The 25495-nt window shown below is 38.8% G+C and overlaps 1 protein-coding gene across 16 annotated transcripts in view; it reads right to left on the minus strand.

The window, feature by feature from the left end:
• Positions 1–25495, minus strand: part of HUWE1 (HECT, UBA and WWE domain containing E3 ubiquitin protein ligase 1) — a 166495-nt gene that overhangs the window by 55990 nt on the left and 85010 nt on the right. For 15 of the 16 annotated variants that reach the window (XM_047843222.1, XM_047843221.1, XM_047843236.1 and 12 more), the window contains 8 exons: positions 20656–20747; positions 19840–20051; positions 16817–16874; positions 15599–15775; positions 12310–12555; positions 11158–11291; positions 10218–10312; positions 210–401 (listed from right to left, as the gene is read on the minus strand). In XM_047843222.1, coding sequence (XP_047699178.1) covers positions 210–401; positions 10218–10312; positions 11158–11291; positions 12310–12555; positions 15599–15775; positions 16817–16874; positions 19840–20051; positions 20656–20747 — 1206 coding nt within the window. The remainder of the gene's footprint in view (positions 1–209; positions 402–10217; positions 10313–11157; positions 11292–12309; positions 12556–15598; positions 15776–16816; positions 16875–19839; positions 20052–20655; positions 20748–25495) is intronic. The other variant, XM_047843228.1, reaches the window with a different exon arrangement.

The raw sequence follows: 25495 nt of genomic DNA on the forward strand, positions 1-25495 counted from the left end.
AAGAAGCGAGTCTCTTATGCCTGTATCCCTAGCACTTAGTACAAAGCCTATCACATAGCAGATATTGTATTAAGTACACCTGAAAATAAGTCACCAAAGTTGAAAAGTTCCTTAAAGGAAACAACGCAGCCATATCAACTGAATTTGTCTGAGAACTGGTTAAAGCTCTGAAACCCAGAAAAGGGAGTAGAAAGAAAAAAATCACTCACCTGACAATAAAGGCTTGATTTGCTTGATTCTGGCAGCCATAGCAGGTGTGATTTTAGATTTGCCCTTAGACTCTGAAGCAGTAGGTTCATCTGTCTCCATGGGAGCCAATGTATCACCATCAAGCCCAATGCCTTCTAATAAGCCCTGGGTAGAAGCATCCATACTTGGAGCTGTTCCATCCTGTTCCCCATCTGTAGACACAGAGGAAAGCAGTAAGACCATGTTGAGTTGTCACTTACCTGGTTCCTTGTTCTGAAGTCACAAGAAATAGCTACCCATGGTGCTTGTTACACTTTAAGTTTCCATAACTTCCTAAATCTGAAATAGAAAAAGAAAAACAAAACAAAACTGTACTAACATGCTCCTCTCCTTGAAGCCCTTCTAAGTAGCTAATACTGACATTTTCCAGTGAGAGCATATGAACTGTCTTAAAACAGGGCTACCTTCTAAGACTAGGTACTGCATGACACAGGGGCACCATTCACACAGACTACAATATGAGTGGTGCACCCTCCCTGCCCCAACCAATGCTGTCAAGGTGAATACCTTGTTTGAATTTCATGGCTTGCTAATAAACTCAAATTAAATATCATAAATTCCCACTGGAGAAATACATTTTCTAGCATATAAGATTTTTGCATATGAATGTGAGGTGTAATCTTTTTCTTTTTTGGTGGGGATATGTGTGCTCTTAGATCTAATAATCAGCTTTAGACAAACGTTAATAAAACACATCACCAAGGTTTTTTTGTAATGTTCTAAGAAACCCTGTGGAAATGGGAGTCATCTTTGTTAAATATGTAAAAGACATTGTTAGAAAAAAAATATATCCAGATTGTTAGGTGAAGCAATTCTTTGACAGAGTCTAATTTTGTTCATATATCCTTCCTAGTAAATTATTTTATAGTTTCTTTGAGTCAAAATTTGGTGTATTTGACTAAATTCGAGGTTCTAATTTTTGGTTTGGTCCTCTTTCTCCGAATTTATTAATACTTTATTATTTTTTTATTTTAGAGAGTCAGCGAGTAGGGGAGAGGGGCAGAAAGAGAGTGAGATTATCCTAAACATTATCAACATGGAGCCCAAAGCGGGGCTCAATCTAACTGTGAGATCATGACCTGAGCCAAAATCAAGAGTTGGATGCTTCAACCTACTGAGCCACCCAGGCGTCCCTCTCCAAATTTAAATGGGCCAAAGGTTTGTGCTTATTTTATTAGTGTTCTCCCCTCCCCCATAATAACTAGCTACTGTGTAACTCCTTATTTGGTTAAGTTATGCCTTTCTTCCTTAAGCATTTTCCCTACGTTTAGTTAAACTCAGTACAATTTGTAAGCATATCTTATGGGTTTTTATATATGGAACTGTCTTCACTGTTTTCTTAATAGTCCACCAAATTAATTTCTTCCCTGTTGCAGAATATAGGGGAAAAAAGTTTCCAGGGGCACCTGAGTGGCTCAGTCGGTTAAGTGTCCGACTTCAGCTCAGGTCATAATCTCGCAGTCCATGAGTTCGAGTTCCACGAACTCACACTCTGTCTCTATCTCAAAAGTAAATAAACATTTAAAAAATTAAAAAAAAAAACTTTCCAGAAAGTTGCCTTTATTTTTTTTAATTAAAAAATTTTAAGGTTTCTTGATCTTTGAGAGACAGAGCACGAGTGGGGGAGGGGCAGAGAGAGGGAGAGACAGAATCTGAAGCAGGTTCCAGGCTCTGAGCTGTCAGTACGGAGCTCAACACGGGGCTGGAACCCACAAACTGAGAGATCACGACCCAAGCTGAAGCCAGATGCTTAACCAACTGAGCCATCCAGGTGCCCCAAAAGTTGGTTTTATTAATTTTAGGTTTGGTGCATTAGAATCTGAAAATTGTGTATAATTTATGCTTATTGCAATTTGGAACTTTTATTGTGATATAACATAAAAGCTATTCTCTAAAATACCATTGTACAGGGGTGCTTGGTTGGCTGGCTTGGTTGGAAGTGCATGCAACTCTTGATCTCGGGGTTGTGAGTTCAAGCCCCACACTGGATGTAGAGATTACTTAAATAAAAATACCACTGTACAAAGGAGCCTAAAAGATGGCAGAGTAGGACGGCCCTGAAATCATCTACTCCCACGTTTACAATTAGATATCATCCACATCCAAGTCAATAAACTGAAGAGCAATTCGAAGACCAGCAGAACAAACTCCACAACTAAATATAGAGAAGCAGCTGCATCTGAGAGGTTAGGAAGGTCAGAAAGGCCGAGGGAGGCTGCCCACAGAAGGGAGGGAGTAGGGTGCAGAGAGGGTAGGGAAACAGGCACTCGCACGAGGAAACTCAGAAGAGGAGATTAATTCCCATAACGTTTGGGTTTAAAAACCAGAGGGGCTGTGGGCACCTAATGTGGCTCAGTCAGCTGAGTGTTCAACTCTTGATTTCAGCTCAGGTCATGATCCCAGGCTCATAGGATCGAGCCCTGCATTGGGCTCCTCGCTGAGCAAGAGTTTGCTTAAGATTCTCTTTCCCTCTTCCCCTCTCCCAGCTAGCGCATGCGAGCTGGGAAATATGCACATGAAAACAGACCCATCGAACTCACTGAGTCCACAAAACATAGCATTCATTACTACAAGGAGACCCAGAAGAGAGAGAAAGGGGGGTACAAAATTTGAAGAAATAATAGCTGGAAACTTCCCTAATCTGGGGAAGGAAACAGATATGCAGATTCATGAGGCACAGAGAACCCCCAACAGAATCAACAAAAGCAGATGAACACAAAGACACTGTGATTAATTTTGCAAAATACAATGATAAAGAAAAAACTGAAAAGCAGGAAGAAAAAAATAAATAAATATGCAAAATATAGTGATAAAGAGAAGAATCAAAAAGCAGCAAGACAAAAAAAGTTGGTAACCTATGAGGGAAAACCCAGAAGGCAAGCAGATTTTTCAGCAGAAACTTGGTAAGCCAGAAGGGCATGGCATGAAATATTCAAAGTGTTGAATGGGAAAAAAATCTGTGGCCAGGAATAGTTTATTCAGCAAGGTTATAATTCAGAACAAAAGTAGAGATAAAGAGTTTCCCAGACAAAAACTAAAGGAGTTCACAAACACTAAAGCAGCCCTGTAAGAAATAGTAAAGAGGACTCTGAGTAGAAAGGAGAGATCAAAAGTGACAATATTGGGGTGCCTGGGTGGCTCAGTCAGTTAAGTGTCTGACTTTGGCTCAGGTCATGATCTTGTGGTTTGTGAGTTCAAGCCCTGCATTAGGCTTTGCAATGAGAGCTCAGAGCCTGGAGCCTGCATCAGATTCTGTGTCTCCCTCTCTCTCAAAAAACAAACATTAAAAAATTTTTAATTAAAAAAAGTGACAATATCAAGGAACTCACAAAAAAGGATATAAAATGTAACAACAAATACCTAAAACATGGGGACAGAAGAATGGGTTCAAACTTAAACCACAACCAACTAATATAGACTGCTATATGCAAAAGAAGTTATATACGAACATCATGGTAACCATCTATCAAAAACCACTAAAAATATTCAAAGAATAAAGAGAAAGAAATCCAAATAGATCACTAAAGAAAATAGCAAACCATGAAAGATAAGAAAGGATCAGAAAATTTCAGAAACAACCACAAAACAAGTAACAAAATGGCATTACATATCTATCAATAATTACTTTGAATGTAAATGGACTAAACACTGCAATCAAAAGACACACAGTGACAATATGGATAAAAAAGCAAGACCCATCCTGCCTAAAAGAGACTCATGTTAGACCTAAAGACACCTGCAAGTGGAATTCGAGGGGCTGGAGAATCATCTATCATGCAAATGGTTGTCAAAAGAAAGTCAGAATAGCAACACTTATACTGGACAAAATAGGCTTTAAAACAAAGACTGAGACAAAGGAGGACACTATATAATAATAAAAGGGACAATCCAACAAAAAACTGTAACAATTGTGAATATGCACTCACAAAGGAGCACCCAAATACACAATATAGTTGATAACAAACATAAAGGAACTAATTGATAGTAATACAATAATAGTAGGGGACTTTAACACACCCACTTACATTAATGGACTGATCATCTAAACAGGGAATCAACAAGGTAACAAGGACTTTGAATGACACACTGGACCACATGGATTTAACAGATATATTCAAAACATTCCATCCTGAAACAAAATAGCAAAATAACACATACACATTCTTTTCAATTATACATGGAACAGTCTACAGAAAAGATCACACATTAGTCCAGAAAACTAGCTTCAACAAATTTAAGAAGATTGAAGTCATACCATGCATCTTTTCTGACCACAATGCTATGACAACATAAGTCAACCACAAGAAAAAATCTGAGGGGCGCCTGAGTGGGTTAGTTGGTTTAAGTGTCCAACTCTTGATTTCAGCTCAGGTCATGATCTCAGGGCTTTTGAGATGGAGCCCCCACATCTGTGCTGACAGCACGGAGCCTGATTGGGATTCTGTCTATCCCTCCCTCACTTGCATGTGCTGTCTCAAAATAAGTAAACATTTTTTAAAAATCTGGAAAGACCACAAATACGTGGAGGTTAAACAACATGCTACTAAACAACAAATGGGTCAACCATGAAATCAAAGAAGAAATTTGAAAAGTACATGGAAACCAATGAAAAACACAATGGTCCAAAATCTCTGGGATGCAGCAAAGACAGTTCTAAGAGGGAAATATTTAGCAATATAGGCCTACCTCAACAAGCAAGAAATCTCAAACAACCTACACCAAAAAGAGCTGGAAAAACAACCAAAACCTAAAGCCAGCAGAAGGAAGGAAATAATAAAGATTAGAGTAGAAATGATCTAGAACTAAAAAAAACCACAACAGAACAGATGAATGATAACTGCAGCTGGTTCTTTAATCCTCAGTAAAGAGAAAGGACAAAAATAAAATCACCAATGAGAAAGGAGAAATAACAACCAACACCACAGAAATACAAAAAATCATGAGAATGTTATGAAAAACCATATGCTAACAAACTGGACAACCCAGAAGAAACGGACAAATACTTAGAAACATATAAACTACCAAAATGAAACAGGAGGAAATAGAAAATTTGAACAGACTGATAACCAGCAAAGAAACGGAGTCAGTAATCAATAAACTCCCAGCAAACAGAAGTCCAGGACTGGATGGCTTCACAGGCGAATTCTACCAAACATTAAATCAAAGAAGACTTAATTCCTATTCATCTCAAACTATTCCAAAAAATATAAAGGGAAAGAAAACTTCTAAATTCTTTTTATGAGGCCAGCATTACCCTGATACCAATACCAGATAAAGACACCACTGAACGAGAGAACTACAGGTCACTATCCCTGATGAACACAGATGCAAAAGCCCTCAATAAACTCCTAGCAAACCAAATTCAACAGTATATTAAAAAAACATTCACCATGATCAAGTAGGATTTATTCCCGGGTTGTAAGGGTGGTTCAATATTTGCAAATCGATCAGTGTGATATATCAAATCAGTAAGAGAAAGGATAAGAATCATAAGATAATTTCAAGAAGATGCAGAAAAAGTACGACAAAGAACAGTATCTATTCATGATAAAAAAAAAAAACCAACAAAGTAGGTTTAGAGGAAATATACCTAAACATAATAAAGGCCACATATGAAAAACAAAGCTCACATCATCCTGAATGGGGAAAACTGAGAGCTTTTCTTTTAAGATCAAGAATAAGACAAGGATGCCCACTCTTATCACTTTTATTCATCACATCACTCGAAGTCCTAGCCACAGGAATCAGAAAAGAAAAATAAATAAAAGACATCCAAAAGTAAGGAAGAAGTGAAATTTTCCCTATTTCTAGATGACATAATACTATATATAGAAAACCCTAAAGACTCCACTAAAAAATGCTAGAACGGATATACATATTCAGTAAAGTCACAGGACACAAAATCAACATACAGAAATCTGGTGCATTTCTATACACCAATAATGAAGAGAAAGAGAAATTAAGAACAATCCCATGCACCAAAAATAACATACTCTAGGAATAAACTGAACCACAGCGGTACTCTAAAACACTGATGAAAGAAATTGAAGAGAACACAAAGAAATGGATGGAAAGACATTCCGTGCTCATGGATTGGAAGAACAAATATTGTTAAAATGTCTATACTTCCCAAAGCAACCTACACACTTAATGCAATCCTATCAAAATACCAGCAGGAATTTTTACAGAACCACAACAAACAATCCTAAAATTTGTATGGAAACACAAAAGACCCCCAATAGCCAAAGAAACCTTGAAAAAAAAAAAAAAACAAAGCGGGAGGCATCACATTTTCAGACTTCAAGTTATAATATAAAGCTGCAGTTATCGAAAACTGTATGCTACTGGCAAAAAAAAAAAAAACCAGACACACAGATCAATGGAACAGAAAAGAAAACCCAGAAATAGACACAACTATATGGTCAACTCATTTTGTCAAAGCAGGAAAGAATATACAATAGGAATAAGATGGTCTCTTCAACAAATGCTGTAAGGAAAAATGGACAAGATGTAAAAGAATGAAACTGGACCACTTTCTTACACCATACACAAAAATAAATTCAAAATGGGTCAAAGACCTAAATGTGAGATCTGTATCTATAAAAGCCCTAGAAGAGAACACAGGCTGTAACCTTTATGACATCAGCCATAGTAACATTTTCTAGATATGTCTCCTAAGGCAAGGGAAACAAAAGCAAAAATATACTATTGGGACTACATCAAAATAAAAATCTTCTGCACAGTAAAGGAAAACAACAAAATTAAAAAGTAGCCTACAGCACGTGAGAAAGTATTTGCAAATGACGTGTCCGATAAAACGTTACTATCCAAAATATACAAACAACTTACTTCTACAACTCAACACCCAAAAAACATGTAATCCAACCAAAAAATGGGCAGAAGACACGAACAGATTATTTTTCCAAAGAAAGTATAGAGATGGCAAAAAAACACAGGATGTTCATCATCACTCACCATCAGGGAAATGCAAATCAAAACTACATTGAGCTATCACCTCACACCTGTCAGAATGGCTAAAATCAAAGCCACAAGAAACAAAAGGTGCTGGTGAGGATGTAGAAAAAAAGGAACCCATTTTCACTGCTGGTGGGAATGGAAATTGGTGCAGTCACTTTGGAAAATAGTATGGAGGTTCCTCAGAAAGTTAAAAATAGAACTACCCTACAATTCAGCAATTGCGCTACTAGGTAGTTATCCAAAGAATGCAAAAACACTAATTCGAAGGGATACATGCACCCCTATGTTTAAACTAGCATTATTTACAATAGCCAAGATATGGAAACAGACCAAGTGTTCACTGACTGATAAATGGATAAAGAAAAAGTGGCACATATGAAAATGGAATGTTCTTCAACCATAAAAAAGAATGAAATCTTGCCATTTGCAAGGATGTGGATGGACTTAGTATAATGCTAAGCAAAACAAGTCAAAGACAAACACTGTATGATTTCACTCCTATGTGGAATTTAAGGAACAGAACAAATGAGCAAAAGTGGAGAAAAAGAGAGTGAGACAAACCAAGAAAGAATTATACAGAACTGATCATTACCAGAGGGGAGGGGTTGGGGAAGGGGTTATATAGGCAATGGGGATTAAGGAGTGTACTTGTCCTGATGAGCTTGTCCAGGTGATGTATGGAATTGTTGAATCACTATACTATAGAACTGAAGCTAATACAACACTTCATGTTAGTTAACCTACTGGAATTAAAATAAAAACTTTTAACAAATATAAAAGAAAAATTTTAAATATATAACATGGAATCAGAAAAACAAAATAGCCCTGTCCATATATGTGTGAGCCACATATAATTTAAAATTTTCTAGTAGCCACATTAAAAATTAAAAACATAATTTTTAAAAAATTTTTTAATGTTGGGGCGCCTGGGTGGCTCAGTCGGTTAAGCATCCACCTTCAGCTCACGTCATGATCTCACCGTCTGTGGGTTCGAGCACTGCATCGGGCTCTGTGTTGACAGCTCAGAGCCTGGAGCCTGCTTCAGATTCCGTGTCTCCCTCTCTCTCTGCCCCTCCCCTGCTCATGCTGTCTCTCTCGGTCTCAAAAATAAATAAAAACATTAAAAAAATTAAAAAATTTTTTAATATTCATTTTTGAGAGAGAGAGAAAGAGAGAGAAAAGCAGAGAGAGAGGGAGACACAGAATCTGAAGCAGGCTCCAGGTTCTGAGCTGTCAGCACAGAACCCAGTGCAAGGCTCAAACTCACGAATTTTAAGATCATGACCTGAGCCGAAGTCGGATGCTTAACTGACTGAGCCATCCAGGCGCCCCAAACAGATAATTTTTAATATACTGTTTAACCCAATTTATTCAATTTTTATTTTTCAACATATAATCATATATAAAAATTGTTAAGTTTTTATACTCAGTAATTTTTAAAAACCAGGTATCTATAAATACGTTTAGAGTACATCTCAATTTGGACATTATATTTTCATAGAAATAGCTGATCTACGTTTATTTCATACATTTTATGCATGTATGAATATATGTGTGTGTGTATGTATACACACACACACACACACACACACACACACACACACACACACACGTAGGATGCATGCCCAGCGTGGAGCCCACCCTGGGGCTTAAAGTCATGACCCTGAGATCAAGAGCTGAGCTGAGATCAAGAGTCGGACACTTAACTGACTGAACCACCCAGGTACCGATTTCACAGAATTTAGTTGAAAAAAAAAAAAATACATTCACATACCGAAGTTGTTCTAAACATACTTAGAAGCCTTCTAACAACTGAACACAGTAATAGTTGTTATATTGAAACTAACAAAAATTAAGAATTCAGTTTTCTCCATCCAATCTATATAATCTCAACTACATGTTTAGCAACCTTATTTCCAAATAAAGTCACATTTTGAGGTGCTGGGGGTTTAGTGCTTCAACATAGTTTTTTTGTGTAGGTGGGGTGGGGAGACACAATTCAAAACATAATACCCTCCCCTTGTAAGAGGAAATAAAGAAAAAAAAAGAGCAAGAGGGAAGATAGAGAGAAAGGGGAAGAAGAAAGATTGGGGGGGGACACCTGGGTGGCTCAGGTCAACATCTCATGGTTTGTTGAGCTTGAGCCCTGCATCAGGCTCCCTGTGGTCAATGCGGAGCCTGCTTCAGATCCTCTGTCCTCCCCTCATGCTCTCTCTTTCAAAAATAAACATTTAAAAAAACAGGGAGGGAGAGCAAAAGAGGAAGAAAAAAATTCAATTTTTTAGCTGTACTGGCTACCTTATGAGTGTTCAACATTCCACATATGGCTAGTGGCTACCATATTGAACAGTGTGGTTCTAAAGTGTTCCACAGTCACTTAAGACAATCATTTGCCATCTTTAAGCAGGGAAATTAAGCTTCTGATAAGTATGCATACACAAATTAGAGTCCCACCATACGCTTTGATACAGTAACTTCTAGGAATTAATCTTCCCTTTACAGAAAACTATATAAAAAGATACTCATTTTTAAAAATAGTACATTAGAAACTTAACAGGGAATGGTTACTTCACAAACCCTTTCTTTACATGGCACTTAATGTCAAGTGAAAAGAGATCTAAAATATTACCTCTAAGATAATCTCAACTATGTTAATAAAATGTATCCCCAAGGGGAAAGATCAGGTAGATACTTCCAAAATATTATTTGTGATACAAATATGAGTAATTGTTCTTTCTACTACATCCCATAATTTTTACCATTATGTGTATATACATTTTATAGAGAAAATGAGTGAAAATAATTTTAAAATAAAAATGAAAGGAAAAAAAATTGAGGACTAAGGAAAACAGAGGTTAACTAAATTTTCACACACACACACACACACACACACACACACACACACACACACACACACACAGAGTCACCTATAAAGACACAGAGACAGAATTCAGGAGAATTAATGGCTAAGATTTTGGTTTCTTGGTTACCTGATCTTTTTCCGCCCTGGGTCGTACCTGCCTTCTCATCCTTTGGAACCAGTTTCTGCATGTCCGCCTGGCCAAATTCACACCCAGATGGTAGGCTGCAACAAGACAAACCATGAGCAAAAAGAACTGTCATAGCTCATTTTTAAAGTTATGCTTGGTTCCTAATCTGCTTGACTGACACTATCCTCCCTGTAACAGGTAAGTTAACCTAATAGGGTATCTGCAATGATCAAGTTCCTGAGGTAGCACTCAACAAGGTTTTGAAATCAACTCTTTGGATTTGGGTAACAAATTTAAAATACCTATCATGCTGACACTGCATAATAAGGACATAAGATCAAAGATGTAGAAGATAATACATTTATAAGCAAGCCCCCAGGCTGGTAAATGGGAAGGACAATACTATGGACTGAACATTTGTGTCCCCTCAAAATCGTAAGTTAAAATCCTAATGCCCAATGTGATGGTATTAGTCGGTAAGGCCTTTGGGAAGTTCTTACATCTTGAGGGAGAACCCTCATGAATGGGGCTAAGCATAAAATGAATAAATAAATAAATAAATAAATAAATAGGCATAAAATTAATGGGACCAAGCATAAAAGACGCTCTAGAAAGATTCCTAGTCCCTTCCACCATGTGAAGATAAAAACAATTAAAAGTCTACAACCCAGAGAAGGACCCTCACTCAACCATGCCAGCACCACAGCCTCAGACTTCCAGTTTCCAGAACTATGAACAAACAATAAAATTCTGCTGTTTATAAGGATCCAGTCTGTGGCATTATGTTACAGCAGCCTGAATGCACTAAGACAGATAAGGAACCCTCTGAACTCTTTACTAATAGCCTTCTATCCTTGACCAAAACAATCCTCCAGGATAATTGAACTTAGTTTCTCTGTTAGGAAAGACAAAGATAATAAAGAGATGACCATTCCCTTACCTGTTTGGGGTACACAGGGAGAGAAGAACAGTGCTTTCCCACACCAGGGAACAGTATAACTGGCTCAGCTTGTTCAGAACACTCAGACCCAACTGAGAACCCCACTGGTTTACGGAGATGGAACGAATTTCACTCTGCAATCAAAGTAAACAGAAGCTGATCTTTGGGATGCCCTCCTCAACATTTGTCTGTGTCTAACATCCCTTCTCATTTTCTTCTCATTGCTTTCTTGGAAAGTGAAAGACAACAGTCATGTGCAACCTTCTAAAGAAACAGTTCTGTAGATTCATTGACAGCCTTCTAATTTTTTTAGGTGGTAGGGAGCTTGTTATTTTCCTCTTATTTCTTAATTTCAATAAACATTTGATTTAATTTCTTGAAGGGAACATTTCACATGAATTTTATTTAATTTAATAAAAAGTCATGAAAATAAATCCCTAAGCTTTGTAATGCAATTGAATTGTTTTCTAAATAGTTTATACCTGTGCTTTTCATTTGATTTGATCCAAAGAATATACTCCTGCTCAAAGGCATAGAACATGGGTGCTGAAACATTACATCATTAATCTTTAGAACTGAATACTTGAGAACTAAAGGCTGTAAAACTGTGAGCACACAAAAACACCCTGTGTTTCTGGAACCACAAGAGGAACCTCACACGGATGGCAGGCATAAGGTTTGATATTTAAGTAATCTTTATTAATCTGTTAATTACCACTGTCTTAAATGTTCTGTGGTCAAATTTCTTTCTTGCCATCCCATTACTAGGCCTACATGCATTTGTAGAAAGATTGGGAAACAATAAGGCCAGATAAGCACCCAATTGAGGCTTGCCTACTAAAAGAGGTGACTACATATTCCAGTTGGCCTATATAGCTGCCCATTATTTATAGCAACCTCTTTTCCTCTCAACAAAGTCCAATTCAGAAAACAAATTATATGGTAACCCAAATTCTAATGAAAAAAAAAATACTAAGGCAAAGCGAAACTAGACAGCAACCTGATACATAAACCTGTATTACTCACTGAAAAAAAATCTGTTCTTTTAGTAGCTAGCCCAGGTAGAACTGCTTCTAAGCACAGTAAGATGCCCAGTATATGCCACAGGTATTTTACCAGCTTTAAACCAACTTGCTCACCCCTAGTTCTTACCTGTCCAACTCTGCAAGTATGAACAAACATCATGATGTAGGCGTGGGCAGCAGTAAGTGCATGCAGTAGAGGTGTGGCCTGAGCTGAGAGGGTAGCATCAGCAACATTGCCAGCACAAGCCAGTTCTCGCAATAACACTGAGCCCCCAGGGGATTCAATTGGGCGGTGTAACGGCTCCAAGGATGAAAGGATGGAGTCCAACTGAAGGAGACCCTCCTGAAGAACTTTGGGTTCATGTGACAGTGTCTGAAACAAGAATAATAATTAAATCATTAATGTACAATGAATTTCATATGCATCATGTCTTTAATAGTCACAATGGAAGAAGTGCAAGACAAGTCTCACAAATTTCAAATCTGGCCATGGTCTCCCATCTGGGTAAATGGCAGAGCCAAAATATGAATGCAGGTAGGACATACCTAAATGCCTCCTAAAGAAACATTTTACTTCTCTCAAATGAGAGGCTTTCAAATGTGGTAAGCCAATCATATTTAAAAGCTTGTGATGGCCAAACTGAAATACTGTTACAGGAAGGACTCCACACTATGTGATTAATTACAAATTTTTCTCAATAGGGAGAAATATTAGGCAAGGTTCCAAAGCATGGAAGTAAACCGGTATTACAACTGTTCTTTTCCTAAAATAAGAGGTGATTCTAGAATAGGTATCAGCTAGGCAATCTCCTTTTTTATGAGACGACTCAAGATTATATGGCCCTTGTAATTTGCTTTTTGAGTCCACAGAAAATTCTGTCATCCAAAGACAGGAGAACTTAAGTGTCTTTCCTGTGGCTTTAAACACATCTATCCATTCTCACACAGTATCTTAGAGGTAGGATAAAGATGGATCACAGCCCCTTTTCCTCTCTCTCTTATGAACAGCACTTAATTAAATATTGCAAAGAGTAAAGCAAAATAAAACATTAATTACAGCTATGTCACAATTATGGACCCTTCCAAGTCCATAAGCAACTGGATTACTGATTTTTAGCAGCAATTACTTGCCATTGCACAATACAGCTAATAAAGGAACTTCATAGATTTAATGCAGTCCCTATGAAAAGGTCAATGGCCTTTGGGTGGGGGTAAGAAATAGAAATCTCTCTCTTAAAATCCTTAAGAAGAATCTCAAGGGACCCCAAATAGATATAACTATCTTGAAAAAGAACAAAGTTGTAGATCTCAAACTTCCTGATTTCCAAACTTATCACAAAGCTACAGTAATAAAAATGTGGTTCTGGCATAAAGACAGACTTTAAGACCAACAGAATAGAATAACGCCCGAAAATAAACCCTTACATCTACAGTCAAATGATTTTTGATAAGGGTGTCAAGACAAAGGTGCAAGAGAAAGAACAGGCTTTTCAACAAATAGTGGTGGGAAAACTGGGTATCTACATGCAAAAGAATGAAGTTGGGCCTTACTTTACACCATATTAAAAAATTACTCAAAATAGATCAAAGACCTGAAGGTAGCAGCTAAAAATATAAAAACACCTAAAAGGAGCCATAGTGTAAAAGCTGTGTGACACTGGATTTGGCAATGGTTTTTTAGATTTGACATCAAAAGCACAGCAATGGCAGGAAAAAAAGATGAAATGGATTTCATCAGAATTGAAAGCTTTTGTGCATCAAAGTACACTATTAACAGAGGTAAAAGGCAACCCATAGAGTGGGAGAAAATATTGCGAATCATTTATCTGATAAGGAGTAACCAGAATATATAAAGAACTCCTACAACTCAACAACAAGAATCAAACCCCACTAAAAAATGGGCAAAGGACTTGAGTAGACATCTCTCCAAAGATACACAAATGGCCAATAAGCACATAAAAAGATACTCAACATCACTAATCATTAGAAAGATGCACACAAACCATGAGGTTGCACTTATACCTACTAGGTTGGCTACTATCAAGGAAAAACAAAGAAAAAGAAAATTAACAAGTGTTGGTGAGGATGCAGAGAAACTGGAACCCCTGTGCATTGTTGGTCAGAATGTGAAATGGTGGAGCTATGAAAAACAGTATGGTGGTTCCTTGAAAAATTAAAAATTGAACTACCATATAGTCCACCAATCCTACTTCTGAGTGTATAACCAAAAGAACTGAAAGGAGTCTTGAGTATGATCACACTTTTATGTGGGATCTAAACAAGTTAAATTCAAAGAACCAGAGAGCAGAATGATGGTTGCCAGGGGCTGGGGGGAAATGTGGAGATGTTGGTCAAAGGGCAAATTTTCAGTTATGAGTAAGTTCTGGAGATTTAATATAAGCATGGTGTCTATAGTTAATACTATATTATATACTTGAAATTTGCTGAGAATAGATCTTAAGTGTTCTCACCACACACACACACACACACACACACACACACACACACAGACACACACACACAGAGTCTTGAAGAAATACAGGCACACCCGTGTTCATTTCAGCAGTATTCAAAATAGCCAAAAGGTGGAAGTAGCCCAAATGTTTATCAGTGAATGAATGGATAAACAAAATGTGGCTTACACATATAATAGAGCCATAAAAAGAAAGGAAACTCTGACATATGCTACAACATGGGTGAAACTTGAAGACATTATGCTATGCAAAATAAGCCAACCACAGAAAGACAAACAGCTTATGAATTACATGAGGTACCTAGAACAGTCAAATTCAGAGTGACAGAAAGTAGAACAAATTTACCATGGGCTGGGAGGGCAAGGGGAATGCAGAGTTGTAATTTAATGAGTACAGAATTTCAGTTTTGCAAGATAAAAAACTTCTGGAGATTGGTTTGCAACAATGTGAATGTACTTAACACTACCGAACCATACAGTTAAAAATGGTTAAAGTGGTAAATATCATGTGCTGTGTATTTTACCACTATTTAAAAAAAATAAAGCACTTAATTTCTTGGCAAAACTTGAACAATCTTGAAAAAGGAAAAAAAACTACATTAACTAAACAATACCAGATTGTGTTAAAAGTATCTATGAGAAAGGATGACATAATAAAACCCAGCTCCAAAACATTCTTGAAGATATACTTTCTCTTCCAATAAACTCAAATGTTAGAACTATGTACCAAACCTAGGAACAATAAACAACTTCAATTTTTCAATGAGAAATGATGTGACACACTATTTATTAGGAACAAAATTCACCTGTAGCACATAACCACAAATTTCTTCATTATGTTTTGGTTGTAGGTAAAGGGAGACCACAATAAAAACATGTATACAGAAGTACTGCAAAATTGATTTCTAAAAAGAAATGAAAATATTTAGCCAGATGCTCTTACCAATATGGATTTGCAGACACCTGCAACAGCCTGACAGGCCGCAGATGTAGGAAAATCAATGGGCAGATTGGGAAGACCCAAAATGGTGACCAAAGGCAAGAGTCCTTTCTGATTCACAAATTCCTGGCAGTGGTCATCTGTTGTATTGTTGCTCAGAATAGATTCCACAAATTTCATCTAGGTAATGAAAATGAAAAAGAAAATGTTAGAGACTAACACCTGGAACTAAAAGGCCAGCTTGGAGTAAGAACAGGGGTAGCCTTGTATTCATGTAATCAGTATTTTCTAAGATACCAAAACCTCAGGTAAGTAAGTATAGAGATGATATGGACCCTAAACATCTGCCAAAAACACCCACAAAAAACAAAAAACAAACACCACAAATACGAATAATTACTTCTCCCCAATCTACCTTTTTGGCTACCTAAAGTTATATAATTTGAGGGCATAGAGAGGATAAATGACTTGCTCAGAGCCACACCCATGAATTAGTGGCAAAATCAGATCTAATTCTCTTAATTTGCTCCTAGTGTGACAGTGCATTACCTCTCCCCTGGAAGCAAAAATGGATACTTTCCCTCAATGTGCCCATAATACAAATGAAACCCAGAACTCTGGAAGAGTGGTTTGGACCAAACAAAGCATTTTTTAAGGGTAACAAAGTAAAATGTGGGCAACAAACACACAGGCACATCTCTTCCAAAGATACCATCTCTGAAAGTCTTGGAAGTGCTTAGTGGGCTAGAATAATTGCTAAGTGGGCTTCCCCTTATAGAGAAATAATTCTGGGAAAATTCAAACTCTTTACTTTTTTCTTGAGACACACGGGAAGTTAAAACGAAACGTCACATTACTATTTTTTTATACAAAAGAGAAATTAATGGGAAATCTAGCAAATAATGGGAAAAAATATATGTTGGACATATTCATAGAACATAATACTGGACTGGCCTAACAAATCCCACTCTTCTGCTTGGATTCCAATTGGGAATAGTAGCAATGAACAGAAAATTGGGAGTATCTAAAAAAGGGGAAGAGTGTTGTCCATTTTTGGCAAACCAGTCTCACAGAACAAGGTTTGCACATCTTTGCCCACTGTTCTGCACTGTAAAGGCTCCAGTGAAAATAAATGTAAAAATCACTGGACTATTTGGTAATCCCACACGTTTTCCAGAATAACACACACCTTTACTCAGTTTGCCCTACCATGAATCTTACCACATTAAGGATGTAATCCATGAGGGGAATAGGAATACGTTCTTCTGTACCAACAACCCTGTTAAGGGAGAAAAGAGTGAGTTACACAAATTTGCAATATTAGTGCAAGAAAACAAAGGAAAGGGAAACAGCACGAAATTCTAGGTTCTTTCTTTAAGTTAGTCTTTAGTACAGCACAAGGAAAAAGAAAAAACTGAAATCAAATCTGAAGCTAGCTTTTCTAGCCTGCCTAGGTTGAGAGCACAAAAGAAAAAACCAGGCCTTAACAAACTCAGCATTTGCACATATCTCAAAAAAAACTATCCTATCTTAGGCAAACTATCATAGGAGGAATTCATCGGTATGAAAACAATAAGTTCGACTGAAACTACTGACACATTTGCTTGAAGATAGGAGCTAGGCAAAGAAACAAATACAACATCTTACCATGTTCTTGCATCAGGTTTAAAGTTACAATAGACGGCAGGAAATGGAATTTAATTTTGTTCAAAATTCCATGCTTAGATTGACAAACGATTCAGAACAGTTAATCAAAGATGAAGCCAACACCCAAGCCCTCCTTCCCTAACTATTTATACTTGTTATCACAACAGTCCCTGAAATATCCAAAACCTGTCATCAGGTCTTTTGCTTCAAATACTTAAATGCTGCACCACAGACAAGGCGGCTGGCAGTAATGCCATAGCTGCAGGAAACGAAGCCTTTAAGCCCAATCTTGGCTTTTGCAAGAAACAAAAGGGGGGAAACCCAAAATATCTATTAAAATGAAACACAATTTACCTCAAAGATGAACCCTAGGAAGGGTCAAAACTTCAGTCGAATAGGGAGCATTCTGGATATAGGCCCTTGAAGACATTTGGGTAAAGGGCAGAAATAAAAGACGGGAGAGGTGGGGGGAGAGAGAGGGCAAGAAAACTGGCAAGAAGTTAATAGTCCTCAAGATGTAAATAAAGATTTACCAGGCATCAAAATGCAGACTAGACAGTGGCTTCAGTGATGACATACCTAGAGTTAGAGTTTGACAAGGATATTTGAAGAATACAGGGAAGAACTTACTACAAAGGGGTGGGGGGAGGTGTCTATAAGCCAGGAGTGAAATGATTCCATGGGAAGACTGCAACTTTTCCTTGACTATAAAGTTCCTCCTCAACCACTACAGCAATTCCTACTCACAGTAATCATCCACCCCAGCCTGACTGTACCTCCTGGGAAAGAACCTAGAGATCCATCTCTATAGCTAAGGAGTGCAGGTGTGGTTCTAGCCCAGATGAAACACTTGTCCCTTTGTAAAAAAACAACGGTAATGGCAAAGAGCCAAAGTAATATTATGAAATGGGACCCAGGTACTTCCCTCATTTGCTAGATGGAAGTTAGGGAGGAGAATGAGAGAGAAAACAAACCAATAATGGTTCTTAATCCACATCTAGGAGCAAACTGGTAACCACTTTTTTTCACTATCTTCATCTTTTGGCTTCCAGGCTGAAAACGTCATGCAAGAATAGTAAACATGATCAACTCCCCCTTTGGAGGTAAAAAAAGGAAAAGCTCCTTTAAGAATGAGACATCTGAGCTAGCTTTGCAGGAATTTGGTAGATAGAAAAGAAGGAGATAAGATAATCTGCAGATGGGGATAAATATGGCTATAACACGGTGACACATATCCTAAGAAAAGCATGGAGTGAAAAAACATGAGGCCATGAGAAAATGTCAATTTACTATGACAGCTTGAAATCTGGGCATGTTAGATCTAAGGTGTAAGATGTCCAGGCAGAGAAAACATTATATGCACATGAACATGCCCAGCTTCACTCAAAACCACCCTCCCACCTCTCAAGTTTAAGAAATCCTTCTCTTGTTTTGTAGCCAGGAAAGGAAATCATATCCCAGCAGGGTGGCAGACAATCAAGGATGTGGCAAGGAAGCACTGATTCTGACTCCTTTGCATGTTAAGTCTTGCTTTCTTTCAGGTGTCCTCCTCTTCCAGAAAGAGAACATTTTAATCAAAATAGAATATGCTGTTAGAATGAAGGTAGAGTTGCCTTCTCAGACAAGGGTAAGACATCTGCTCAACAAAGCAATGTACAGTACTTAGTGGTTAATGCCTCTCCTCAAAAAGAAAACAAAAACTCATACCAACAGGCTTATTACTTCCTAGAGTTGTAAAAAGGCACCGATTTGAGTCTAGGCCTTCACTCCTTCTATCTACTCGACCATAATTTTCTCTTAAGTTCCCAGCAATCCTTCAACACTAGCCTAAACCCATTCATATCCACACCTAAAACATTCCTGCTTTTCTCAGAACTAGTTATTTATAAACCAAAAGAGCACTTATTAAATGAATAAATGCATGACAGTCCAGAGGGATCACACCCCTAAGAGTTATACCTACAATAGTTACATTTCATTCCTAGCATGTGAACAATAAAAGCTTCAAAGAGCCACTATCAGCCAGCAGTCTTTAAACCCACCCCCATCCCCATTTCACCATCTAGGTACTCAATTTTAATATAAAACAAACCTTAAATAGAAATAAGAAGGAAAATCTACTGTGCCTGGTTACAACCATACAGTACATTCCAAAGACTTCTGATTTATCTGCAATGAACAGATAGTAATCAAACAAAAAACAAAGACCCACAACAAATCCCTGTAATTCTTAAGGACTTCTTAGGAGACAGGCTTCAAAAGTAGGATGTTTCATATGTGCTCACTTATGCAAACAATTAAGCAATGATACGAATACTATACCAACAATGGGAACATAAGTTCTCTGAGAGAAGCCCATCAACTTGATATAGTGAACTGATTGAATTTCATGAACTTTGTAAGAAGGACACCTTCCTAAGGCAACCAATACAATTAAATATGAAAGGATAAATGATACACAATGGTCAAAGAAAGAAAAACAAGACTCCTAGGGCTGGAAGAACCTTATAATGATCTAATCCAACTCCCTAGCTTTTATGGATGAAAATGACATGCCCAAGGTCACAAGGCTGGGGACCTGTCTTGCAAACACTTACTGCTGATTAGGCTCAGTTTCATTCTGTTGGGCAGAATTAAAGCTCTGCATGGCCTGTACTTCTTCCTCCTCCTCATCCTCACTAGAGGCCTCTTCTGCAGCATGATTAGACCTTGGAGGAGGAGCAGTGGCAGTGCCATCTGCCTTCTGGATTGATGGCTTCTGACAGATGTATTTAGGGTCTCTTCCAAGGTTACAAATTTCTTCAAGTAACTGAAAGACACAGGAAATATTATTTATTAGTAAATAAGAAATGGGACAACTAACACATTTTTGGAGCATTTTCTATGTGTTGTACACAGAAGTGCTGACACAAAACACTTTATCTTGACATATGTATATAACATACATCACTCCTGGAATATAGTCATCAATCCTATTTTACACACAAGGTAACTGAAGTTTCGTGAAGTTAAGTAACTTGTTCAGGATCACATAGCAGTTAAGTGACTAACCTGACTCCATGTCCTAATTCATAAGCACCAGGCATATACTATACTGTAACTGGCAGGGCTACTAAATGTGAAAAAAAATACCAAGAAACAAAGGTTAGAACAACTAATATGCTTTTACAAATAGAAGCTAAATCCTGGCAACTTGTTAATACCCTATAGAAGAAAATAATACTTAAGTGACTTTCTGGGGGTAAGAGGGGGGGGCAAGGACCAACCCAAGGATAAGGAGAAAATAAGGTAGACATAATCATCTTCTAGGCATAGGCCAAGAATCACAATGACCTCCAGTAGGCCAAGCTTTTTCTTAAAAACTCCCCCTTAACTGCTCTCTCATGCCCACGGTCAGCCTTATCACTTCATACCTTAATGATTGCAGTTGTTGCATCTGTTTTGAGGGTGGGCTGATGTCTCATGAGCTCATCAACAGCACTCCCCAGGTTAGATGCGGTATCCCCTTAAAGCAAAAAATGAACTGTTAGAAAGACTGAAGAAAATAGAGCTTGAGCTATTTTCTCTGCCAATATGAGGAGGAAAGAAGAAACTGAGAAGGTTGTTGTGATTTTCTAATGCCATGCTTTCTCAAATGAATTCACACCAACCTCTGAAAGCAAATCACTGGGGAGGAAAAAGGAACTTTATCAGTCTAGCGAAAACATTAAAAAAATTTTTTTTAACTTATTTTGTGAGACAGAGCGAGCACACAAGTGGGGAAGGGACAGAGAGAAACAGAGACAGAATCCCAAGCGGGTTCCACACCATCAGTGTAGAGCCCATTGTGAGGCTTGAACCCACAAACCATGAGATCATGACCCGAGCTGAGATCAAGAGTGGGATATCCAACCGACTGTGCCACCCAGGTGGTCCTAGTGAAAACATTTTAAAATAACCACATATTCTACATTCTACTCTGGCAATCTCTAATGCCAAGGTCTGAACTAGGAGGGAGGGAGAGAGAGGAGCATAAAACCATTAACACACTGGCTGCCCCAATTAAGAACGATATTGGCTAGAATGCTACAGTGGTGGCTGAAAGCACAAAGCACATTTGTGAAAACTAGATTCTGGAGCCCTACTTTCTCATTATTCTATAATAATCTGGCCTCAAATACACTGAGAAGAAAATCTATTAATTTCTTACTATCGTAGGGATTTGAACATTAGAATAGAAGATCACGGAGACAAACACCTTGGGACTTTATATCTCCTGTTGCAACAGATTAGATGGTGGGCCTGGAAATCTACTGCCCCTAATACCCATTTCTCACTAGCACCATAACCGTACATTTAATAACGAATGGTTGATAGTCTGAGGAACACCACTGCTTTGTTGCTGACATCTAAAAGGTGACCGGAAAAGAGTCATCAGCATCTTTCAAGCTCTGGTCACTGAGGTGTCTCAGTGGCACAGAGTGATGACAGGTGGAAATGTGGACTCCCAAGGAGACCCTCCTTCTCTCTGTTTTGCCGCCTCTGTCAGACCCCATGCCCTAAGTGACCTCACCCCCAGGATCTTCACTGGATAATTCTTGCTCCCCCAGGTTCTCCCATTGTGGTAGAAGCACAGTATAGGCCTTGCTACCTGGGAGCCCATAGGGGAATCTGGGACTGCCTCTCCTGCCCTGACCCAAGAGGAGGGGGTGTAGTCTTTGCAAGTCACTCTACTACACTTTAGCTTCTGACCAGCCCAAACCCTGCAGCCAATTGGAGCTTGAGGATATGGCCTGGAGGCACCACCCAGAGATCTGGAGCCACTCAGGGGCACCTGGGGACATGATCTGGTCCCCTTGGTGTCCTAGGAAGGAAAAAGTTTCTATGGCCAAAGTTTGGTTTTCCCAACACTTGTCCCAATTCAGATTAAAACCCTGAACTTACGCACACACACACACACACACTGAACTGTTGAGAAGCATGAAAATATGAGCAGAGGATAAGGATGAAGTCTTCTTTTCTACCTGCAATACAACGTAAATAGTGATACAACGATAATTACAGTGATAATTCCCATTAAGCTTAGCAAATCTAGCCAGAGAAACGACATGAGTTCAAGAAAGGACTTCCTTGCCAAGTGGTGGCTTGATAACCATCTAACATCTAAAATCTTGGCACCAGGGGAAGATGGTGACATAGGAGGATGCTGGGCTCACCCTGTCCTGCGGATCATTTAGACTCCACCCACACCTGTCTAAATAACCCAGAAAATCGCCAGAAGATTAGCAGAACGAATTCTCCAGAGCCAAGCATAGACAAGAGATCCATGGAAGAGGGTAGGAAGGGCGGAGAGGCGGTGCACGCTACACAGAATGGCGGGAGGGAGCCAGGGCGGGGGGCAGCCTGCCGGCAAAGCAGAGGCCCCGAGTCTGGCTTGCAAAAACGGAGGGGCAGGATGGAGTGTGCTCTGACGGCAAGGGGGACTTAAAATCTGGATGGTTATAAGTTAACAGATCTGCTCGGAGAACGGGAGGGCTGGAGGACAACGGGAGGGAGAGTTGTTGAGCACCGGACAACAGAGCGCAGCTTGGTGGGGAACAAATGCGCTCGCCAGGGCCATCTCCCTCACCCATCCCCCAGCCAAAATCCCAAAGGGAACCAGTTCCTGTCAGGGAACTTCCTTGCAACACGCAAACACCCAACGCTGTGCTTCTGCGGATCCATCCCTCCGGTGGGTCTGACTCCCTCCTGGTGCCACAGGGCCCCTCCCAAAGCGAAGGAAAAGTGAGCTGAGCCTGCCCCTCCCGCCCCTGTGCACCTTGCCAATCCACCCCAGCTAATACACCAGATCCCCAGCACCACAAGCCTGGCAGTGTGCAAGTAGCCTGGGTGGGCCATACCACCCAACAGTGAATCCCGCCCTTAGGAGAAGGGGAAGAGAAGGTACACACCAGTCTGACTGTGGCCCCAGCGGTGGGCTGGGGGCAGGCATCAGGTCTGAATGCGGCCCTGCCCACCAACGCAAGTTATTCAAGACAACACAGAGGAAGTGCCCTGCAGTTCCGCACCACTCCAGGGACTATCCAAAATGATGAAATGGAAGAATTCCCCTCAAAAAAACCTCCAGGAAATAACAACTAACGAACTGATAAAAAACGATTTAAACAATATAACAGAAAGTGAATTTAGAATAGTCATAAAATTAATCGCTGGGCTTGAAAACAATATAAAGGACGGCAGAGAATCTATTGCTACAGAGATCAAGGGACTAACGAACAGCCAGAAGGGTTAAAAAATGCTATTAATGTGCTGCAAAATAAAATGGAGATGAACACATCTCAGAATGAAGAGGCAGAGGAGAGAAGAGGTGAACTAGAAGATAAAATTATAGAAAAAGAAGAAGCTGAGAAAAAGAGAGATAAAAAAAATCCAGGAATATGAGCGGAAAATGAGAGAACTAAGTGATGCACTAAAGAGAAATAATCTACGCATAATAGGTATTTCACAGGAGGAAGAGAGAGGGAAAGGTGTGAAGGGGTACTTGAAGAAATAATAGCTGAGAACTTCCCTGATCTGGGGAAGTAAAAAGGCACCGAAATCCAAGAGGCACAGAAAACTCCCTTCAGACGTAACTTGATCTTCTGCACGACATATCATAGTGAAACTAGCACAATACAAGGATAAAGAGAAAATTCTGAAAGCAGCAAGGGATAAATATGCTCTAACATATAAAGGGAGACCTATAAGACTCGTGACCGATCTCTCTACTGAAACTTGGTAGGCCAGAAAGGAATGGCAGGAGATCTTCAATGTGATGAAGAGAAAATATGCAGCCGAGAATCCTTTATCCAGCAAGTCTGTCATTTAGAATAGAAGGAGAGATAAAGGTCTTCCCAAACAAACAAAAACTGAAGGAATTCGTTACCACTAAACCAGCACTACAAGAGATCCTAAGGGGGACCCTGTGAGACAAAGTACCAGAGACATCGCTACAAGCATAAAACATACAGACATCACAATGACTCTAAACCCGTATCTTTCTATAATAACACTGAATGTAAATAGACTAAATGCGCCAACCAAAAGACATAGGGTGTCAGAATGGATAAAAAACAATACCCATCTATTTGCTGTCTACAAGAGACTCATTTTAGACCTGAGGACACCTTCAGATCAAAAGTGAGGGGATGGAGAACTATCTATCATGCTACTGGAACTCAGAGAAAGCTGGAGTAGCCATACTTATATCAGACAAACTAGACTTCAAATTAAAGGCTGTAACAAGAGATGAAGAAGGGCATTATATAATAATTCCAGGGACTATCCATCAGGAAGAGCTAACAATTATAAATATCTATGCGCCAAATATGGGAGCCCTCAAATATATAACAGATTTACTCACAAACATAAGCAACCTTATTGATAAGAATGTGGTAATTGCAGGGGACTTTAACACTCCACTTACAAAATGAAAAGATCATCTAGACAACACGGTCAATAAAGAAACAAGGGCCCTGAATGATACATTGGATCAGATGGACTTGACAGATATATTTAGAACTCTGCATCCCAAAGCAACAGAATATACTTTCTTCTCGAGTGCACATGGAACATTCTCCAAAATAGATCACATACGGGGTCACAAAACAGCCCTTCATAAGTATAAAAGAATTCAGATCATACCATGCATACTTTCAGACCACAATGCTATGAAGCTTGAAATCAACCACAAGAAAAAGTCTGGAAAACCTCCAAAAGCATGGAGGTTAAAGAACACCCTACTAAAGAATGAATGGGTCAACCAAGCAATTAGAGGAGAAATTAAAAAGATATATGGAAACAAACGAAAATGAAAATACAACAATCCAAACACTTTGGGATGCAGCGAAGGCAGTCCTGAGAGGAAAATACATTGCAATCCAGGCCTATCTCAAGAAAGAAGAAAAATCCCAAATACAAAAGCTAACAGCACACCTAAAGGAAATAGAAGCTGAGCAGCAAAGACACCCCTAACTCAGCAGAAGAAGAGAGATAATAAAGATCAGAGCAAAAACAAACAATAGAGAATCTAAAAAAACTGTAGAGCAGATCAATGAAACCAAGAGTTGGTTTTTTGAAAAAATAAACAAAATTGATAAACCTCTAGCCAGGCTTCTCAAAAACAAAAGGGAGATGACCCAAATTGATAAAATCATGAATGAAAATGGAATTATTACAACCAATCCCTCAGAGATACAAGCAATTATCAGGGAATACGATGAAAAATTATATGCC

The sequence above is a fragment of the Prionailurus viverrinus genome, chromosome X (assembly GCF_022837055.1).
Source record: "Prionailurus viverrinus isolate Anna chromosome X, UM_Priviv_1.0, whole genome shotgun sequence".
NCBI lineage: Eukaryota > Metazoa > Chordata > Mammalia > Carnivora > Felidae > Prionailurus > Prionailurus viverrinus.